This window comes from Vipera ursinii (assembly GCF_947247035.1).
Source record: "Vipera ursinii genome assembly, chromosome: 5".
Classification (NCBI taxonomy): Eukaryota; Metazoa; Chordata; class Lepidosauria; order Squamata; family Viperidae; genus Vipera; species Vipera ursinii.
The window spans coordinates 72,124,573-72,142,596 of record NC_139518.1 but is presented as its reverse complement, the minus strand read 5'-3'; the positions used below and the strand labels follow the sequence as shown (position 1 = coordinate 72,142,596).

At 38.2% G+C, this 18,024-nt stretch overlaps 1 protein-coding gene across 1 annotated transcript in view; it reads left to right on the top strand.

The window, feature by feature from the left end:
• The window catches only part of TBC1D12 (TBC1 domain family member 12), a 63,942-nt gene extending 48,505 nt beyond the window's left edge, over positions 1-15,437 (top strand). Inside the window, exons 8-14 of the mRNA XM_083364132.1 lie at positions 894-974; positions 4,215-4,309; positions 6,194-6,265; positions 7,475-7,603; positions 9,421-9,530; positions 11,472-11,730; positions 13,829-15,437. Coding sequence (XP_083220258.1) covers positions 894-974; positions 4,215-4,309; positions 6,194-6,265; positions 7,475-7,603; positions 9,421-9,530; positions 11,472-11,730; positions 13,829-13,897 — 815 coding nt within the window. The 3' untranslated portion in view covers positions 13,898-15,437. The remainder of the gene's footprint in view (positions 1-893; positions 975-4,214; positions 4,310-6,193; positions 6,266-7,474; positions 7,604-9,420; positions 9,531-11,471; positions 11,731-13,828) is intronic.
• The last annotated feature ends 2,587 nt before the right edge of the window (positions 15,438-18,024 follow it).

The window sequence follows — 18,024 nt, the reverse complement described above, 5'->3', positions numbered from 1 at the left end:
AAGTTCACTAAGCAAAGATGTAATATGTGTCAGGTGCAAGAAACCAAGAACCAAGGTTGTTTAAATGAGTACAACTTTATTCCATGCTAGCTGTCTTTAATCTGAACTAGTAACAATCAGGGCAAATTGGCAGATTTGAGTCAATGGAATTGGTAGATAAGAGTCAACGGAATTCAAGGTGGGCCAGACCTAGATCCTGAATGGGTGCAAAGGGACTCCAAATGACATACTTGACTCCTCCCTTGGGCTCAGTCTGGTCATCTCGTACGTCACAGGCCATCCTAGGCCCCCCGAAGACTGCTCTCACTGCTACACTTGGTGCCAGCTGAAGCTTCTGAATGAACGTCAAGGGTAGCCTCATGTAAGGCACATTGTAGTAGTCCAGGCGAAAAAATGACAATTTTTCAGCAGACAATTGTGTGTTTCCTACTTAAAGGTAAAGTCAGAGAGGAGGTTGCGAACTAGGTCTGAATGGGGTAGAGTGCAACCCTGTCTCAAACACAGTGTCCTTACTTAACAACTGCAACTAGGACTACCGGAACTGCCATCGCTAAGTGGTACAATCATGTGACATTTCACCATCACTTTGCTAGGGTAGAAGTATCAGCCCTAATACTAAGCAAGGCCCACCTGTGCGTATATGCATTATTCATAGTAACAAAAGCTTGTATTTATCACTTTGTATTTTCTCTTTTTACCCTTTGGTGAGTAGAGCTTGAATCTAATTATGAAGGTTAGAAATTCCTAAATCATCAAACCGAGACTTCCACTAGTCAATTTATAGAAGTTCTGATCTTAAAAAACTGTCAATTAATATTGGAATGGAAATCACATAATTCAATTTTGCAAAATGATAAATTTGATCTTTGGCTACGTTTTGCTGTGTTTTTCAGAACTCTATGAAATCTTCTTATCTAGAGCCAAGGAACGATGGAAGATTTTTGGAGAGACAGGCACCGAAAATGATAACGAAGGTATTTTGAAATGGTATCAATAACTGCTCTTATCATTTCACAATAGATAATATACTGTTTGTAGTGTTTCTTATAGTGCAAAGACACTTTCAGGGATTTTAACGATATAATGTCCCAGCACAGAACTTTTAGCAGACAATTGTGTGTTTCCTACCTACTTAAAGGGAAAGTCAGAGAGGAAAATTCTAGAAATATTATGTAGAGGATCACATTTGGGGGTCTATTCTCTGTAGTAGTGCAATTCTCAATAATCAGTGTTATGTGAAATTTCTGGATGCGTCAACCCTGTGTTAGAAGATCTTCATTTTATATTACAATTTCATAGCTATTGTTATAAGCTTCATAATGCCCTTTTCTTCTCAAATAACAGCCTGACTATATAACTTAGTAAGATTCTGGTTTTGTAAGTCACGCGAAGTTCACTTTTTATGCCCAGTTGGTTTTGCTTCTTTCTTCTGGCTATTACAAAATTGAGGGAAAAGATGATACATTTTTGTTACAAGATCCTAACCCTATAATTTGCTAAATGGCTGTATGGTATACTTATCCCTCACACACTTATGAATCCTAGTTACAGGTAGTCCTCATTCAGCAGCTATTCAAAGTTATTACAGTGCTGAATGAGGAAGCTTGAGACAGGTCCTCATAGTTGCAGCATTCCCAAAGGTCACATGATAACAAGTCAGGTGCTTGGCAGCTGGCTTGCAATTATAAATTGCAGCATCCTTTGCAGTCTTCCCTGTTGTCTTCCAATGAGCAAAGTCAATGGGGAAGCCAGCAGGAGGTCACAAATGGCAATCATGTGATATTACTCCTAATGACCATGCAGGATAAATCTTAACAACAGCAACTGGAACTGCCATCATAAGTCAGTGCAGACGCGTCACACTGCACTTTATAGTTGTGTCATCCAGCAACAGAGTTCTTTGTCCCAATTAGCCATTGTTAATTGAGGATCACCTGTACATATCTTTCAAAAACAGTGCCAGGGTAGGAAATTAAAGTGTGCTGTTATGGAAACCTCATAAGGAATAGCATGTAGATTTGGTGTAGGGAGAAGACTCCATATAAAGAAGCAACAGAGCTGAGTCATAGCTTACTTTGCAGAAAAAAATGTTTGAATTAATTAAAGTAAAATGCCTCCCTAGTCTCACACTAAAGACTCATCTGGAGAAGGAAGGAAGAGTGGGGAATGGGTCAAGAAGGGATAAGAGATAGGCGAAACAACAAAAATATAAAAAGAATGAGAGATAAACACGGGGGGGGGAATTGACCCAAAAATTCAGATAGAGGAAAGCTAGTGAAAATGATAAAATGTGTATAGTGCAGCATTTAACAAAAGCAAGAATGTAGATTCACAAAAGTTCAGGTCTCCTTTTGGAAAATATATCTAATGCAGAGTTCCAAAATTTACTGTTATAAAATATTTACAAAATGTTAGTTTAAAAATATTTTCAGAGGAGCAAAAGAAGTAAAAAAAAAGACTCCATTCAGGTGCAAAACAAAAATGGCTACATTGAGTATTTGATTCTAGGTGGGACACAAAAGATTCAGGGTGTTGCTTTTGTCAACAGATGAGAGGCAAGCTGTTGCCCTAACTAAATTATGTTCTGAAGAGGTTTGAATAAGCAAGTCCATGATTTATGGAGCCTCCTGAAATTCAGGTTTTGGACAGTGTTCTCCGTGTTAGTAAAGGGTGATCGCTGCTGATTGTAGAATGGGAAGAAGAGTCACACAAAATGGAGGTTGGGAGGAAGGGTGAAAATGGGAGAACTCTGATAAATACCATTCCTCTCTTAGTAAAACTGTATTTTGCTGTTGAAATCATTTTATTCTGTACAATATGTCAATCATTAGAGAAGTTTAAAGTAGATATAACAGAAATATTGAAACTGTGAATGCTTTTACTTGAATATTGAAGTACATTGTGAAAAAAAAAATATTTTATTTTTTTAATCCCATTTATATCCCACCCTTCTCCGAAGACTCAGGGCGGCTTACAATCTAAGCACAAATCAATGTGCTTAGCAATAGCCTTCATTCTATGTATATGCCTGCTTATTAGGGCTTTCGGGGGCCCCCAAGCGGCATTATTACAAAGTCAGCTTATTGCCCCCAACAATCTGGGTCCTCATTTTACCTACCTCGGAAGGATGGAAGGCTGAGTCAACCTTGCTGCCCAGTTTCTTCTTTTGTTTTTTAAATGGAATACAGGAACTTGCGACCAGTCACTTAGCGATTAAAATTACAACAGATGTCTCCCTGGGTACAGTTATAACCTGGATTTGAAATTTTGACTATTCGGGGGGAGGGGGGAGGAGAGACTGCAGTCACGTGACCACTTTGAACCCTGGGCAACTGGCCACATTTATGCCTGTTAGCAGCGTCCCAATCACATGACTGTGTTTTACAATTGATTTGCTGAAAACCAGCATGAATGTCCAGTTTTGGGCGAAACCACAACTATAGTGAACCATTGATTTGTTTAACAACCATGGGGATTCACTTAATGACCACTGTTAAAAATATTGTAAAAATGGATTGCTCCAGTGGTGGGATTCAGTCAGTTTGCACCACTTCGGCAGAACCGGTAGCTAAATTTTTTGTGGCCCAGGCCCAGAATGGACCTCCAGAAGCGGCATCCACACAGAGAACCGGTTGTTCACATATCTGAATCCCACCCCTGGATTGATCATGTGAGTGACCCAGTTTGTGATCATTACAACTTGCAACTATGATGGCAGGAGCCATTATGTAACCCAGGGACTACCTGTATGCCTATGACTGATTTAAGGGAACTTGCAAACTATTTATCAAAGCAATATAACCTTAGCGGGCTGAAGGTTCGTTCTCTGAGCTTGAGGGGTTGGTTTCTAAATATTTCATTACCATGCTAGGTAACATCTTCAGCCGAGTTTAGGGAATGTCAGTGTCAGTGTTCTTCTGTTTATAAGGGCTTCGTGCGGTCAGTAGGTCTTGTGATGTGTCAGGTGTGGGTGTGTCAAGTGAGGGTCTTGTAAGACACACCCACACCTGACTCATCACAAGACCCGTCACAAGAAGATGTTACCTAGCATGGTAATGAAATGTTCGGAAAGCAACCCACAACCTTGGGAGAACAAACCTTCCCCCTCACCCTACACCCGAGCTACAGATATTCATCACTATTACAAATATAATCTTCTATTACTGGGAATCAGTCTACAGACATGTATAAATCTGCAGGTTTACTCTCTCTAGATGCTGGAGCATCACTTGCTGACCGAGAAGCTAGCTTGGAGCTAATAAAATTGGATATATCCCGCACATTTCCATCCCTTTATATTTTCCAGAAGGTAATGTTTATTGATTATGCTTTGAGATTAGACTGCTTTTAAAAATAATGTTTTGCTAAAAGCAAGAATTCTGTCCTTGGAAGACTTTCTGTTACGGTTTAATGCAGTCGATAAGCTCCATCTCCATTAAGATAAAGGGCTTAACAAGATAAAGATAGTTATAAAATCTGTACAGTTTGCACATGTTATAAACTCTCTTGCAAGCTAAAGTATGGCAGAAAGGTTGACATTTGGATTTCTGTAGAATTGCAGCTGTTGTGTGTTGAGCTTTTTAAAAGCCTATACGAAAAAAAAAAGAAAAAACAACGCAAGCAAATTACAAATTGTTTGGGAACACAACATCTGTGTTGTATTCTTCAATCAAAATACACTTGAGGGGGGATTTTTATTTTCAAAATTGTGTGAAGGAAAGAATTCAACCCCAGTGTACACATGTTATAAAACCATTTTTAAAAGCATATTTCTCTTTTGTTTGTACACAACGTAGTGTTCTAATACTGTTGTTATTACTGTAGTAAATGTAGGTACTACAGTTCCATTTCTTTATTACAGAGTAATATATAAAACAGTGGGTAGTGTCTCATTGTGAAATTGAAGCTGCTCCGCGTTTTACAGTAGTGTTTCCCAACCTTGAAAACATTAAATGTGTGGACTTCAACTCAACACAATCCTTAGCAATGGTTGTTTTGGCTAGGGATTTTTTGTAATTGAAATCTACACACCTTAAAGTTGCTGAGGTTGGGAAACAGTTTTGCACTGAAGTCCTGCAACTAGTCTGGGAACAAGGGTGACATATTTTGCCTAGGCAAAAGGTAGTTTTGAGCCTCAGTATTTCCCTTCATGTTCAGTCAACCTGCACTTGGAAACAAACATTTATCAATATGAAAGCTCATTTCCCCTCCCTGTTTGGATTACAGAATGCTAAAACATAACCTTTGGATTTGAAGCCTTCTTTATTTCATTGTTACTAAAATGTACCGTATGGCTGCATCGTCCTTATTAAATTGTAGATTATTTCAATCGTATTTATTGCTTGTAATCATCATTGCCGTGCCCCTAAATTAGGTATATCCGAAAAGAATGGACATATTAGATTTCCTCTTTTTAATAAAGCTGCTTTTTAAATGCAGTGGCCTTCCAATGGAAATTATAATGTTGAGAGGAGAACAGATTATTGAATGTAATATCCCAGGCCACTAGTTCTAATGACCTAATGGGATTCATAGTTTTGATTACGATTGTAAGTACCTGGAATCTACTAGGATTGAGCAGGTGGATAAATTGCCCAAATTAATGGGTAAATTGGCTCCATAGGGAATACATTTTCTTATCACACAAAAGAATCCTTCTTCTCATAGATGCTAATCACCAAGCTTCTGACAGTAGCTTTTTCAGACACACCTTACCTACTGTATAATCAACTGTGCTGGTTAGCATCCTGACTGCCACATTTATATTAATTGAAATTTTTGGACATTTTCATGTAGAATATATTGTATGCATTCTGTCTAGGCAGGAAGACAAGCTTTAGAAAATGGAGTGTCCTATCACAAAAGTAGACTATAAAACATTTTTGTGTTTGTTCAGGTTGAAGCTAGTATGTTTTTTTCTTGAAAAATAACAGCTATTCAAGATCATTAATTCATATGCATAAGAGTTGATAGCCAGGTCTTATAAAGGGGAGTTTTTAGAAGGGATTTTAATGACACAAGTGCTGTGTGACAAAAAGTTGGTATTAAAAGTAACATAATATGTACAAATTTTACTTTATATTCTATCTCTGCAGAAGTTTTTCTAGATTTAAAATTACCTTTTATCATATGTGTCCATTTTTAAATTTCAGTTTTTAACCTTTACTTTTTTGATCTACTGTTTCCATTTTAGGGTGGCCCTTTTCATGATCTCTTGCACAGTGTCTTGGGAGCATATACGTGTTACAGACCTGATGTAGGATATGTAAGTATTCATATAGTGTTGTCAGTCTTTCAACAATGACAATAATAAAGAAGAATGTAGAAAGGAAAGCAAAGGTAGTATCTATAATAATCCATGTTCTTGGTGCAATCCCAAAATATCTGGAGCACAACTTGGGCATTGACAAAAATCACCATCAGCCAGTTGCAAAAGACAGGTTTACTTGTAACAGCTTACATCCTGCGACTAGACTTTTAATACCATCAAACAACATGTTCCTACCCAAAATCCCTGGGAAGGATTTGATAGGTGGAATGAAAATGCCAAAACCAATCTAAACATTTGGCTAACTGTGCGACCAACTATAATAATGATAATAAGGTATTAAATTTGCATGCCTTCCAACTCTCAACGGTCCTGGGTATTTCACAACAATAAAATAGAAATTACAATAAAATCAAAGCTTCCTTAATGTATTATGTTAATATATATGATTATTGATACGATTATAAACGTATGCTTTATAAACTGAGCCAATTACCACAAACTTAGCCTTTTGACCCCAAAAGGGAAAACATGTTCTCCCACATTTAGTTTCCTTAGTTTAAACTCAATTCCATTGCAATCTAGGGAATTCTGGGAGTTGAAGTCCACTCCCCTTAAAGTTTCTGAATTTGAGAAACTGGTGCAACTGTTCTGCTGCAAGATATTTCATATCAAAAGGTGAACTTCCCAATGCTGTAACTCCTTATACATATTTGCTAGGAATATAGAACAGATATCCCTAGCAAAAATAAATAATCTCGAAATATCCAGAGATATCCTAGATGTATTTAAAGATTGCATTAGTTTTAGGGTGACACTTTCTCTAGACAAATGGAAACTAGATAGAAATTGCTGAGAACCATTGTATGTGCCGAATGTGTATTCATTCACCCACATATATTTTCCTTCCATTCGTCTATACTTGCTTAGAAACATTTGCAAATTTTAGCTATCTAAAGTAAAACATTGAGCATCTTTACCTCACAATGGACATGGGTTTTTTCCTCTATATCCATAATTACTGTTATTTTTAGACTTTATTATAATTCATCAAGTAAATTAATGGAAAAAAGTAGCAAATCTGGTTCAGAATAAGGCGCCATCTTATTTTCATAATTTGGTAATCTAGATTTAAAAAATACTGTAGCATAAAAATGAGTCTCTTACTTAGTACACTCAAAACCTGTTTCTGTTTGTGTTTTAAAGGTCCAGGGAATGTCTTTCATTGCTGCGGTTCTCATACTTAATCTGGACGAGGCAGATGCTTTTATTGCCTTTGCAAACCTTTTGAACAAGCCATGCCAGCTAGCCTTTTTTCGTGTGGATCATAGCATGGTATGTGACCATATTAATACTTCAATTTATTTTCTTCTTACTGCAAATGCACATGTGGCAATCACAATAGCACTTAGACTTATATATCACTTTACAGTACTTTACCCGTCTTCTCTGAGCGCTTTACAGAGTCAGCCTATTGCCCCCAACAATCGGGGTCCTCATTTTACTGACCTCAGAAAGATGGAAAGCTGAGTCAGCCTTGAGCCGGCGAGACTCGAATTGCCGAACTGCAGGCAGTGGACAGTCAGCAGAATTAGCGTGCAATACTGCATTCTAACCATTGTGCCACCACGGCTCATGTAGATCAGGGGTCTTCAATCTTGACCCTTTTATGACTTGTGGACTTCAACTCCCAGAATTCCTCAGCCAGGCATGTTGGCTGAGGAATTCTGGGAGTTGAAGTCCACAAGTCATAAAAGGGCCACGTTTGAAGACCCCTGATGTAGATGTTTCTATTGAAGTCAGTGGCATTCCCAGTCTTCTAAACCTCCAAGCTTTGTATACATCCTTATAGCTCACAGGTATTTGCAGCTAAGGAACTGGACTAGCAGCAAATACATCAGTAGAATATATTGTCCCTTTGCAGAACTGTTGTATTTTTCAGTATTTACACATTCTATCTTCAGTTCCTCCAGTTTTCTGTGATGTAATAGTAATCGCTGCAGTCTTTTGCCTTTTGGACAAAATGATAGCAAGAAGAAAATAATACTCCGACTACTTACGCCTAGCAACACATGTCTTAGATACATCAGGGTTGGATTACTGTAAAAAAAAACACCTCCTCATTGGCTTACCTTTCAAAAACCTCTTCAGAAACTGCAGTTCTTTCAGAGTGTTGCTGCCAGGGAAATATGGGGCATATACTTGCATTGTTGCACCAGCTGCCAGTTGCACTGTTGTTACTGATTATGCTGGTAGGGAATTCTGGGAGATGAAGTCCACACCTCATAAAATTGCCAAGGTTGAGATACACTGTCTTAGAACCTTTTTCTGTCTGCCTACCATATAGAGTGGAAATGGTGACGAAATTAGAGTGTTTTTGGTTGGTTGCACCAGTATGGTGTGATATTGCACCTGGTGAAAACCTGGTGGCCTGGTCCTTAGTTATGTTTTGCCCTTAGTGAAGATAGTGTTGTTCCGATAGGCTTCATATGATCTGTTGTGCTAAAGATAGTTCTGTGTTTTTTTTATAATTTTACTGTATTTTTAATGTAGCTCATGTTATACTGAGTTTAAATTATTTTAAGGATACGCACATTTATGCAACCACATTAGTGTACATTTTTATTGTTAGTTTTCCTCCCTAAAATATTTTGGTTTGTTTTTTAATTGAACTGTACACCTTATATGTTAAAGATGGAAAAAATTCTGAAGTGATTTATCTTGGTCTGATTTTTTTTACAGCTCAAAAACTAGCGATTTTAATGGCTGTGTAGACTTTATTCCCACTGTACCTAAGAGCAGTTATCTGTATCAGTGTTTCTCATCCTTGTGAACTTTTAAGATGTGGACGTCAACTCCTAGAATTCCCCAGAGAACAATTTTAAAGTTGCCAAGGTTGAGAAACACTAGTCTACATTGCAAGGGTAATGGAAAGCTGAGATCATTAACCCTGAGTGTTTGAATATCAGCTGAATTATTTCTCAACTGCAGAATCTGTTGTACAGTAACCGTAATGTCACTTTAAATAAGGTATACCATTTAAATGGCATACTCTGTTCTGTAAAGTGATATATAATTCTGCAGAAGTTTTAAAATTTGTGACATTTTGTACGATTTCCTGAATTATATGTTTCTCTCCTTTTTCCTTACAGATGCTGAAGTACTTTGCAGCATTTGAAGTATTTTTCGAGGAAAACCTGCCTAAACTGTTTCATCATTTTAAATCCTATAATCTTACCCCCGACATATACTTGATAGATTGGTACGTTGGAAACTTAATGGTCACATCATACCCCAGTAATAAACTTTTGGGTGAAGTTAAATATAAAACAGATTTTAACAGGCGTTCTAGGATTCCTTGAGACTGGTTAAGGCAGACATGTCAAACTCACAACATCACGTGACATCGCGCAACGTATTGGGACGGTTTTGCCATGGCTGGCAATGGGTTGGGTGCAGCTTCCGCATGACGCGTCCGGCCTGTGGGCCGGCAGTTTGACACCCCTGGGTTAAGGGTATCTGGTTAGGAGAACAGAAGTGACTGTAATACGTATGCGTAAAGCACAGAGGAGTAAACAGAATGGGATTGAATAGTAGATGACTTATAGAAGATTACCGTATTTTCCGGCGTATAAGACAACTGGGCGTATAAGACGACCCCCTACATTTCCTGTTAAATTATAGGGTTTGGGCTATACTCGCCGTATAAGACTACCCCTCTTCCAACGCACACCAAATAAAAATTAAAAAACATCAGATTTGATTTTAATATGGTAATTTTAATTCAAATGCTTATGACATGCAGGTACTTAATAGGAAAACTGTCACTTATAAACATAAGGCTGTTTGTCGTCAAACATGTAAACATAAAACAGTGCAAGTGGATTAAACTTTTCCTAATTCACTCTAAAGCTTTCCCTGTGCAGACCATATGGGAGATCCGCTCCAGGTTTTCCAGCCAGCCTGCCCAGTTCCTGAGTCAAATGTGTCCTTGGAGCTAAGCAGCTGCTCTGACTGCTGCATTCCCCACCTGCCTTTCAAGTTGGGATAGACTGCAGCTGTTCTTCAACTTTAGAAGGAAAGACGCCCAGACCCCAGCCTGTAAAAAATCACAGACTCCAGCTTCTTCTCCAATTGGTCCCGCTTTCCCTGCGCAGACCAAATGGGAGATCCGCTCCAGGTTTTCCAGCCAGCCCTGTCCCTAAAGTTTCAGCACCCGGCATATAAGACAACCCCTGACTTTTGAGAAGATTTTCATGGGTTAAAAAGTTGTCTTATACGTCAGAAAATACGGTATCCCATGATTTTAACCTTCAGGTTAAAATAGTTTAACAAAAATAGTTTTCTCCCTGGCTAAATAAAGTTGGTAAATATGAGAGAAGGAGAATAAACGGTGGTGTTTCACCTAATTAGCTTCAGAGCTAAATTTTGCCACTAAAAAAACTTTCGTGGATTGAACACCTCAGAGAAAAATCCGCTTCTTTAATATTATGTGTTCACATTCTGCTGTCCCCATGAACTACTACGGTGCCACCAAATACAGCAGGCAGGTTTTTTAAATGCAGTCCTGAAATCTAGTCAATGGATACAATGGCTTTTTAATTTAAATATAACTACACATCCACTTATTAAGTTGGCTTTTCTTTTTGGAGTCTTAGGGTTAGTGTAGACTTTAGGCAACTGGAGAAGTCTGCAGTTTTCTTGGCAAGATTTCAGAAGTAGTTTGCCAGTGCCTTCTAGAGACTGACCCACAGTCACTCAGTTGGCTTTGTGCTGACGGCAGGACTAGAACGAACTATCTCCTGGTTTCTAGCCTGGTGTCTTAACTGCTACACCAAACTGTCTTTCTAATCTTCATATTACAGCTCTTCACTTGGAATGTTGGAGATACACTTGGAAGTGGAGAGATAGTTGCAAATGAAATGTCTACTGCAGCTGCGTTCCTTAACCCAAGGCATGATTGCTTATCTAGATTAAATAATCACTGATCGTACTAGAGCAGGGGTCTTCAAACCTGGCCCTTGTATGACTTGTAGACTTCAACTCCAAGAATTCCTCAGCCAGGCATGCTGACTGAGGAATTCTGGGAGTTGAAGTCCACAAGTCATAAAAGAGCCAAGTTTGAAGACCCCTACACTAGAGGAATTAGAGGATGTGGTGTTTTGCCCTTATGTGCCTGATTGTTTTTAATTTCAAAATGCAGGATCTTCACCCTGTACAGCAAGTCACTACCACTTGATTTGGCCTGTCGAGTTTGGGATGTCTTTTGTAGAGATGGAGAAGAATTTTTGTTCAGAACTGGGTTAGGAATCCTTAGGTTATATGAAGATATTCTCCTGCAGATGGACTTTATTCATATAGCACAGTTTCTAACAAAGCTACCAGAAGATATCATGTCAGAGAAGCTCTTCTCATGCATTACATCTATTCAGATGCAGAATAGTAACAAAAAATGGGCTCAGGTAAGTACTAACTATATGTGGATAAATGTTTTAATTTTGTCGGGAAGGAACTCTCAATTTAAAAGAGAAGTGCAACCACAAGCAGAGATAAAGATTAACCTTGTCCAGGGAAATAAGGCTTTTACCTATTGCTGAATGAAGGTGGTTGCCTTAGGAATAGCATTCTTGCAATGGACACCACCACTATCAAAGCCTTGACACCTCTAGCCACCTGCCACATACAGGTGGCCTTCATGTAACAACTACAGCTTGGACCAGAATTTCCATTGCTACGCAGGGCAGTTCTTAAGTGAGTCACAGCCAATTTTATGACTTTGTTTGCCACGGTTAAGAGAACCATGCAGTCATTAAGAGAATCCAGCTTCCCCCATTGACTTCGCTTGTCAGGAGCCAATTGGGAAGGTCACACATGGCGATAACCCTGGCTTGCTGCAATCATTGTAAATACCAGTTACCAGGTGCTCAAATTTTGATCCCTTGTCTGTGGGAATGGTGTGGTTGTAAGCGTGAGAACTGGTTGTAAGTAACTTTTTTTCCAGTGCCACTGTAACTTTGAGGAGTTGCTAAATGACTGTAAGTCAAGGACAATCTGTACTAGGTTGCAGGGATATCTGAAAAGCATTTATTGAAAATGTTGCCTACAGATAAGGAGATGTGGATACCATTTTAAGAGCTATTGAAACCATGAAGAACTTTGATGATTAAAATCTGCACTTCGAATTCAAATTGCTATAGTTGAGGCAACAAGATTGTATGTAGACCCAGTTAATGGAACAGCTGTATTTTGGAAAGCAGTTTCTATATGTCACATCACCTTAATCTCCAAATTATCAGTCCATTAGTGAAAGTAGTCCCATGTATTATTCTATTCCATAGAAAGAAGTGTTTAAGAGATTACTTGTGTCTTAGGTGAGACAATGAACACTCACAGGCTGTGTACTTAAGTTAGGGAACTGCAGTCCTGGATAAGAAATGCCAATTGTGTAGATTGACTTGATTGTTGGTTGACCTCTCACAGAACCAGATGTAAAAAAACAATATGAAAATTATCTCAAAATAGAGATAAAGAAATAAGTATCCAGTCTCTGCATCACTGCTCTTAAGAGATTTTCTAACTAAATTTCAGAAATGTAACAAAGTATCATGGCTGCATTTTTCTAAAGATATGCTATGATTGTGACAGTTCAGGGTACTGCTGATCATAAGGCTTCCTATAAGATTTAAGGAGTATACCCTAATATAAGCATAACCAACTCTAATACTGAAACTTAATTGGTATTCGTATTTGAATATATTAGAGTTGGTTATGCTTATATTTAGGCTATACTCCTTATATGGTCCTTATATTACTGTAACTGTTGAAATCAGTGGGATTGGGGACTTAAGTCACTCATGATAAACTGAATCATAACTGACTTCATGTCTTACTCATTTCAGTGACTTTAGTTCAGTGACAAGTCTGAAACTTGTATATTTACAGTAGACTATTGTATTGTGCATGTTTCTGCTAGAATTCAAGTGCTAAAATCAGCCTTCCGATTGTTGGGGGCAATAAGCTGACTTTGTAATAATGCCGCTTGCCCCCCCCCCCGAAAGCCCTAATAAGCAGGCATATACAAAGAATGAAGGTTATTGCTAAGCACATTGATTTGTGCTAAGCTTGTAAGCCGCCCTGAGTCTTCGGAGAAGGGCGGGATATAAATGGGATTAAAAAAAAATGTACCAGTTTCACAGTGAGATGTTGACATGACTTTTGCCTGATAACAAGAAGACTAAAAAGAATATGCCGCATATTATTATGCTATAAATAATATATAAAGTTTGCTAAGTTTTGCAAATTTTAGTTGTAAGATTTTTAAAGTGTGTGTGTGTGTCCGTGTGTGTGTTCCTTGATCTATGACATAAAAGCTATTTAGTTCTCCATTTATGAGTGATTCTAGAAGTGATATTGAACTATTGAAAAATAGAGGTAGGCGAATGGTGGAAAGTAAATGGTTTATGATCCTGATAGATGAGAAAACCTGCAAAAATGGCTACTTTTTTATAAATGTTAAAAAGGTGCCCCTTTTTAAGTTTTATTTTAAAAACTGGTTTTCAGGTGTTTGCCTCATTAATGAAGGATAGCAAAGAAGGAGACAGGAACCATAGTCCAGCACTAAAAAGTTAACTTCCAATTGGAAAAACCACTTGGTTGTGAAAGAATTCTTCTAAAACATCTTCTCAGTGAAAACCACTAAAAACAGCTTCAGAGACGGAAGAAGACACAGTATTGACTGAACGCAGTGGTGGAATTTGACGGTCCTTATCCTGCTGCCAGTATTAAAGACCTCTTTTGTGGGAAGATACCTTTTCACAGGAAGCAGAACAATAAAGTATGAAACTGAGAAAGTGGTTATCGCATATTTAATATTTAAAGTTGAAATGCAATAACATTTGTAATAACTTTTGTTGGTACTTAAAATTTTGAGGGATACCTTTTTTATGATTACCACAAAGGCACTTTTGGGGGCAGGGCTGGTGTTTTAAAGTAAGGCCCCAGAAACTGCTACCCGAACCAAACGTTTTGGTACAAATACCTCCAAAATTACAAATGAAGTCCTTAGGACCAAATCAGGTTTTGTTTTGATGTACATGCCTGCCTAGGAACAGGCGGCTTTTACCTGCATCTTACAAAACTCCTTTTAAACTGCAGTTTCGCTTTCCAACTAAGTGAATGCATGTAAGCGAATACAGAGGAAACTGCGTGCAATTTTGCTATGGAGCCATTGGCAAATAAGTCTTTTGGCTGAAAGGTGGCAGTAACTGTGGGCTTATATAAGCAGCCAAGGGGGTGTTCAGCGTTTTACATTTTGAAGTACTTTGCTTACAGGAAAATCGGTTTCTAATCCATAAAAATCATATGAATTTTTTTTAATCCAAGTGACTTATACTTGATAAACACTAGTGTAATTAATAAGCTAGTGATAACCCTTTTGCACATTTTACGCAATGTTAATGTTGAAAGTTTTGAGTCCCTGTATATTAAAAGTGTTTTTTCTCATTTAAATTTAAAGTTGATTACTGCAGTGTGTACAATGATGAGTACCCAAAACACATCTTGTTAGTCCATACCCTCTCTTTTAATGTCAGCATCGATACTGTAAAGACAACATGCGGAAGGTCGAACTTCCTTCACACTCCAAAACGTTTTAAAATGGCTTTTGAACAGAGGGGAATGGGAAAGGATACCTCTTAATTTCTCCGAGCAGCTAATGCTTGTTCTTTCTAAGTCCGTTTTGATAGTATTAATGTAAATAAAATTGCCTTTTTTTTCTTTGTACCAGTCCCTGTATGTGCAAATAAAGTCAAATTTATCATTGCATTAAAAAAAAAAATAAGTGAGACTGCTTCAGTTGTCAAGTGTTGCAGAGCCTATTTTAAAGGTTTGGTTACAGTATATTGTAATATTTATGTTGCTATCAGATGTAAACCACACTTCAATATTACTTATTACAACATTCAAGTTGAAGTTCAAATGTCTTGCTTTTTTTCTCTTGTGTATTTACTTGCTTCCGGTATATGTCCTTTACTTGGGTTCTCTTGTACAGTTTTCTTACTTTTCAAGTACAGTATACACATGTATATAAATTGTAAATAGAAGGAATTTAGCCTTCATTCAAAACTACTAGTAACAATTCCTGTGTAAATAAACTTGTAAGCAGAATGAATACTGTCTTCATATCAGTTTGTTCAGCCTTCATGTGTAAAGAAGATTCTTCTGTAAGCTTCCCCAATGATCTGCTTCAGTAGCCCAGACATGAGCGCTAAAAGTCGTTTTTTTTTTCAAAGTTAGGCTTTTAATGAAAGATTACGGTTTGTATCTTCTCAAAGAATCAGCACTGACTGTCACACCTATGTATTCAAAGGGCTGGGGATCCTGTGACACTGTACAGGTTGATGAACTACAGCCACTGGCCATACTGGTTGAGGCAGCAGGAGTTGCGATACAGCCGCATCCTCACATATATAATCCCCTTTCCTTAGTATATGAAACAAAGCTAGGATAGAAGAATTCAGAATATCAATCTTAGCTGTCCCTGAAGCTGATTGCAAACCAAAGGGATGGAGAAAAATTGACTGGCATATCTGCAATGCCCTTATCACAGTAAATGAACAGAAGTTCCTACATCAGTAGATGCAGTCTTCCGTTTTTAACCCTGGGTTATCGTTTTGCACCATCAAACGATAGCACCACAATTTGCTTCTTAGACAAGGCAGACTTAACAGAGCCACTTCAGTGATGGGCACAAATTATTCGTTTGGTGCAAGGGAATAGTGCCCAAGGAGTTGTTATTTTCCCCGAGTCTGAAATCAACCTTTATCGCTGCATGTCAGCATAATGAAGCAAAAAGGTTTTATCTTTAAACAGTGCACTATATTTTAGAGCAGGGGTGTCAAACTGCCGGCCCACCCCAGCTCCACCAATGCAGAAACAGTCACGATACGTCGCGACACGTCATGTGACGTGGCAAGTTTTGACACCCATGTTTTAGTTGTAAGTCAAGGACTACCTGTATTGTCTGAGCTGTGCTGTCACTAAATGAACTGGGATAAGTCGAAGACTATCTGCATTGTCTGAGCTGTGCTAAGCTTGTATTTATTTTTCTGGGCAAGCTCAGTAATTACGATACGATACGATAACCTTTATTGTCATTGTCTCATACAGAACAACGAAATTGAAAAATCCACATCAACCCCACAAAACCCAACAAAAACAACAAAATACATATCAACATACCACCCACCCCACATATACACATTTAACCCCTAGAAACACTCTAACACTAAAAACTAAATACAGAAGTTCTCTCAGAAACTGCATTCTGCTGCATTCAAAGCCAAAACCGCTTTTGGATAAAAAATATTTCTCAAGCGGCTGGTCCTAGTCTTAATGACCCTACACCTCCTCCTAGAAGGCAGAAGCTGAAAGAGATCATTTCCGGGGTGCGTGCAATCCTGCACAATCTCCACAGCTTTCTTATAACACCTGGAGGCATAGATTTGATCTAAAGTAGGAAGAGTACACCCAATTATTCTCTCCGCAGTCTTTACGACCCTGGACAGCATTCTTTTTTCCCTGACTGTACAACTCCCAAACCACACACAGAGACCATAGGTTAACACGCTCTCTATGGTACAGTGGTAGAATGCCAACAACAGGTCCTTTGAGAGATTATGCTTCCTGAGAATTCTCAAGAAGTATAACCTCTGCTGTGCTCTCTTCATCACAACTTTGGTGTTTGTTCCCCATGTCAGATCATCTCTTAACCCCATTCCCAGAAATTGAAACACCAAGACCTGTTCCACACAATTCCCTTCAATAATAAGTGGATGAATGTTCGATTTGCATTTCCTAAAGTCCACAATAATCTCTTTTGTTTTTTTTTAAATTGAGGAATAAATTATTTAGTAATTAGTAAATTAAATCAGTAATTGTGCGTATGTCAGCCTCTTTTGCACATTTCAGATTGTGCATGAGGAAATAATTTCTTTGAGAGCTTCTGTGATTTGGAGAAATAAATTGATTCCCTGCTTCTGTGGCTTTACAGCAAGTGCTTTTTCATTTGTAGCAGACCAGAACCACAGTTATAAGATGGATGGCTAAACAGGTAATCCTCGACTTACGACCACAATAGGGCCCCAAATTTCTGTTGCTAAGTGAGATAGTTAAGTGAGTTTTGCCCCATTTTACAGTATCTCTTGCTACAGTTGCTTAGTGAATCACCACAAATGGTAAGTTACTAACATGGCTGGCTTCCCCGTTAACTTTGCTTGTCAGAAAGTCACAAAAAGTAATCACATGACCCTGGATCACTGCAAGTCATAAATTTAAATCGGTTTCCAAGCATCTGAATTTTGATCACGTGACCATGAGGACACTGCAACAGTCATGAGTGTAAAAAATGGTTGTCACCTTTTTTTAGTGCTGTTGTAACTTTGAACAGACACTAAATGAACTGTTGTAAGTCGAGGACTATCTGTATAAAGAGGTTGATTGGTATTTCCTGGGAAGGAAGCTAAACACAGATAGTCCTTGCTTAACAACAGTAACTGTTGTCGATAAATGGTTGTTGCAAATAAATAAATTGAGGCCTACTCATATAAATGTTTTACATAAATCTTGTAGTCTGCCTGGAGCACTTGATCACCTTTGATGATTCCCCTTTCAGAGCTGTTCATCTTGAACCTCTGTGTATTTACCCCGGTTAGCACACACTGGCATTTTGAGACTTAAAATGTTTCAAAAATTACTAT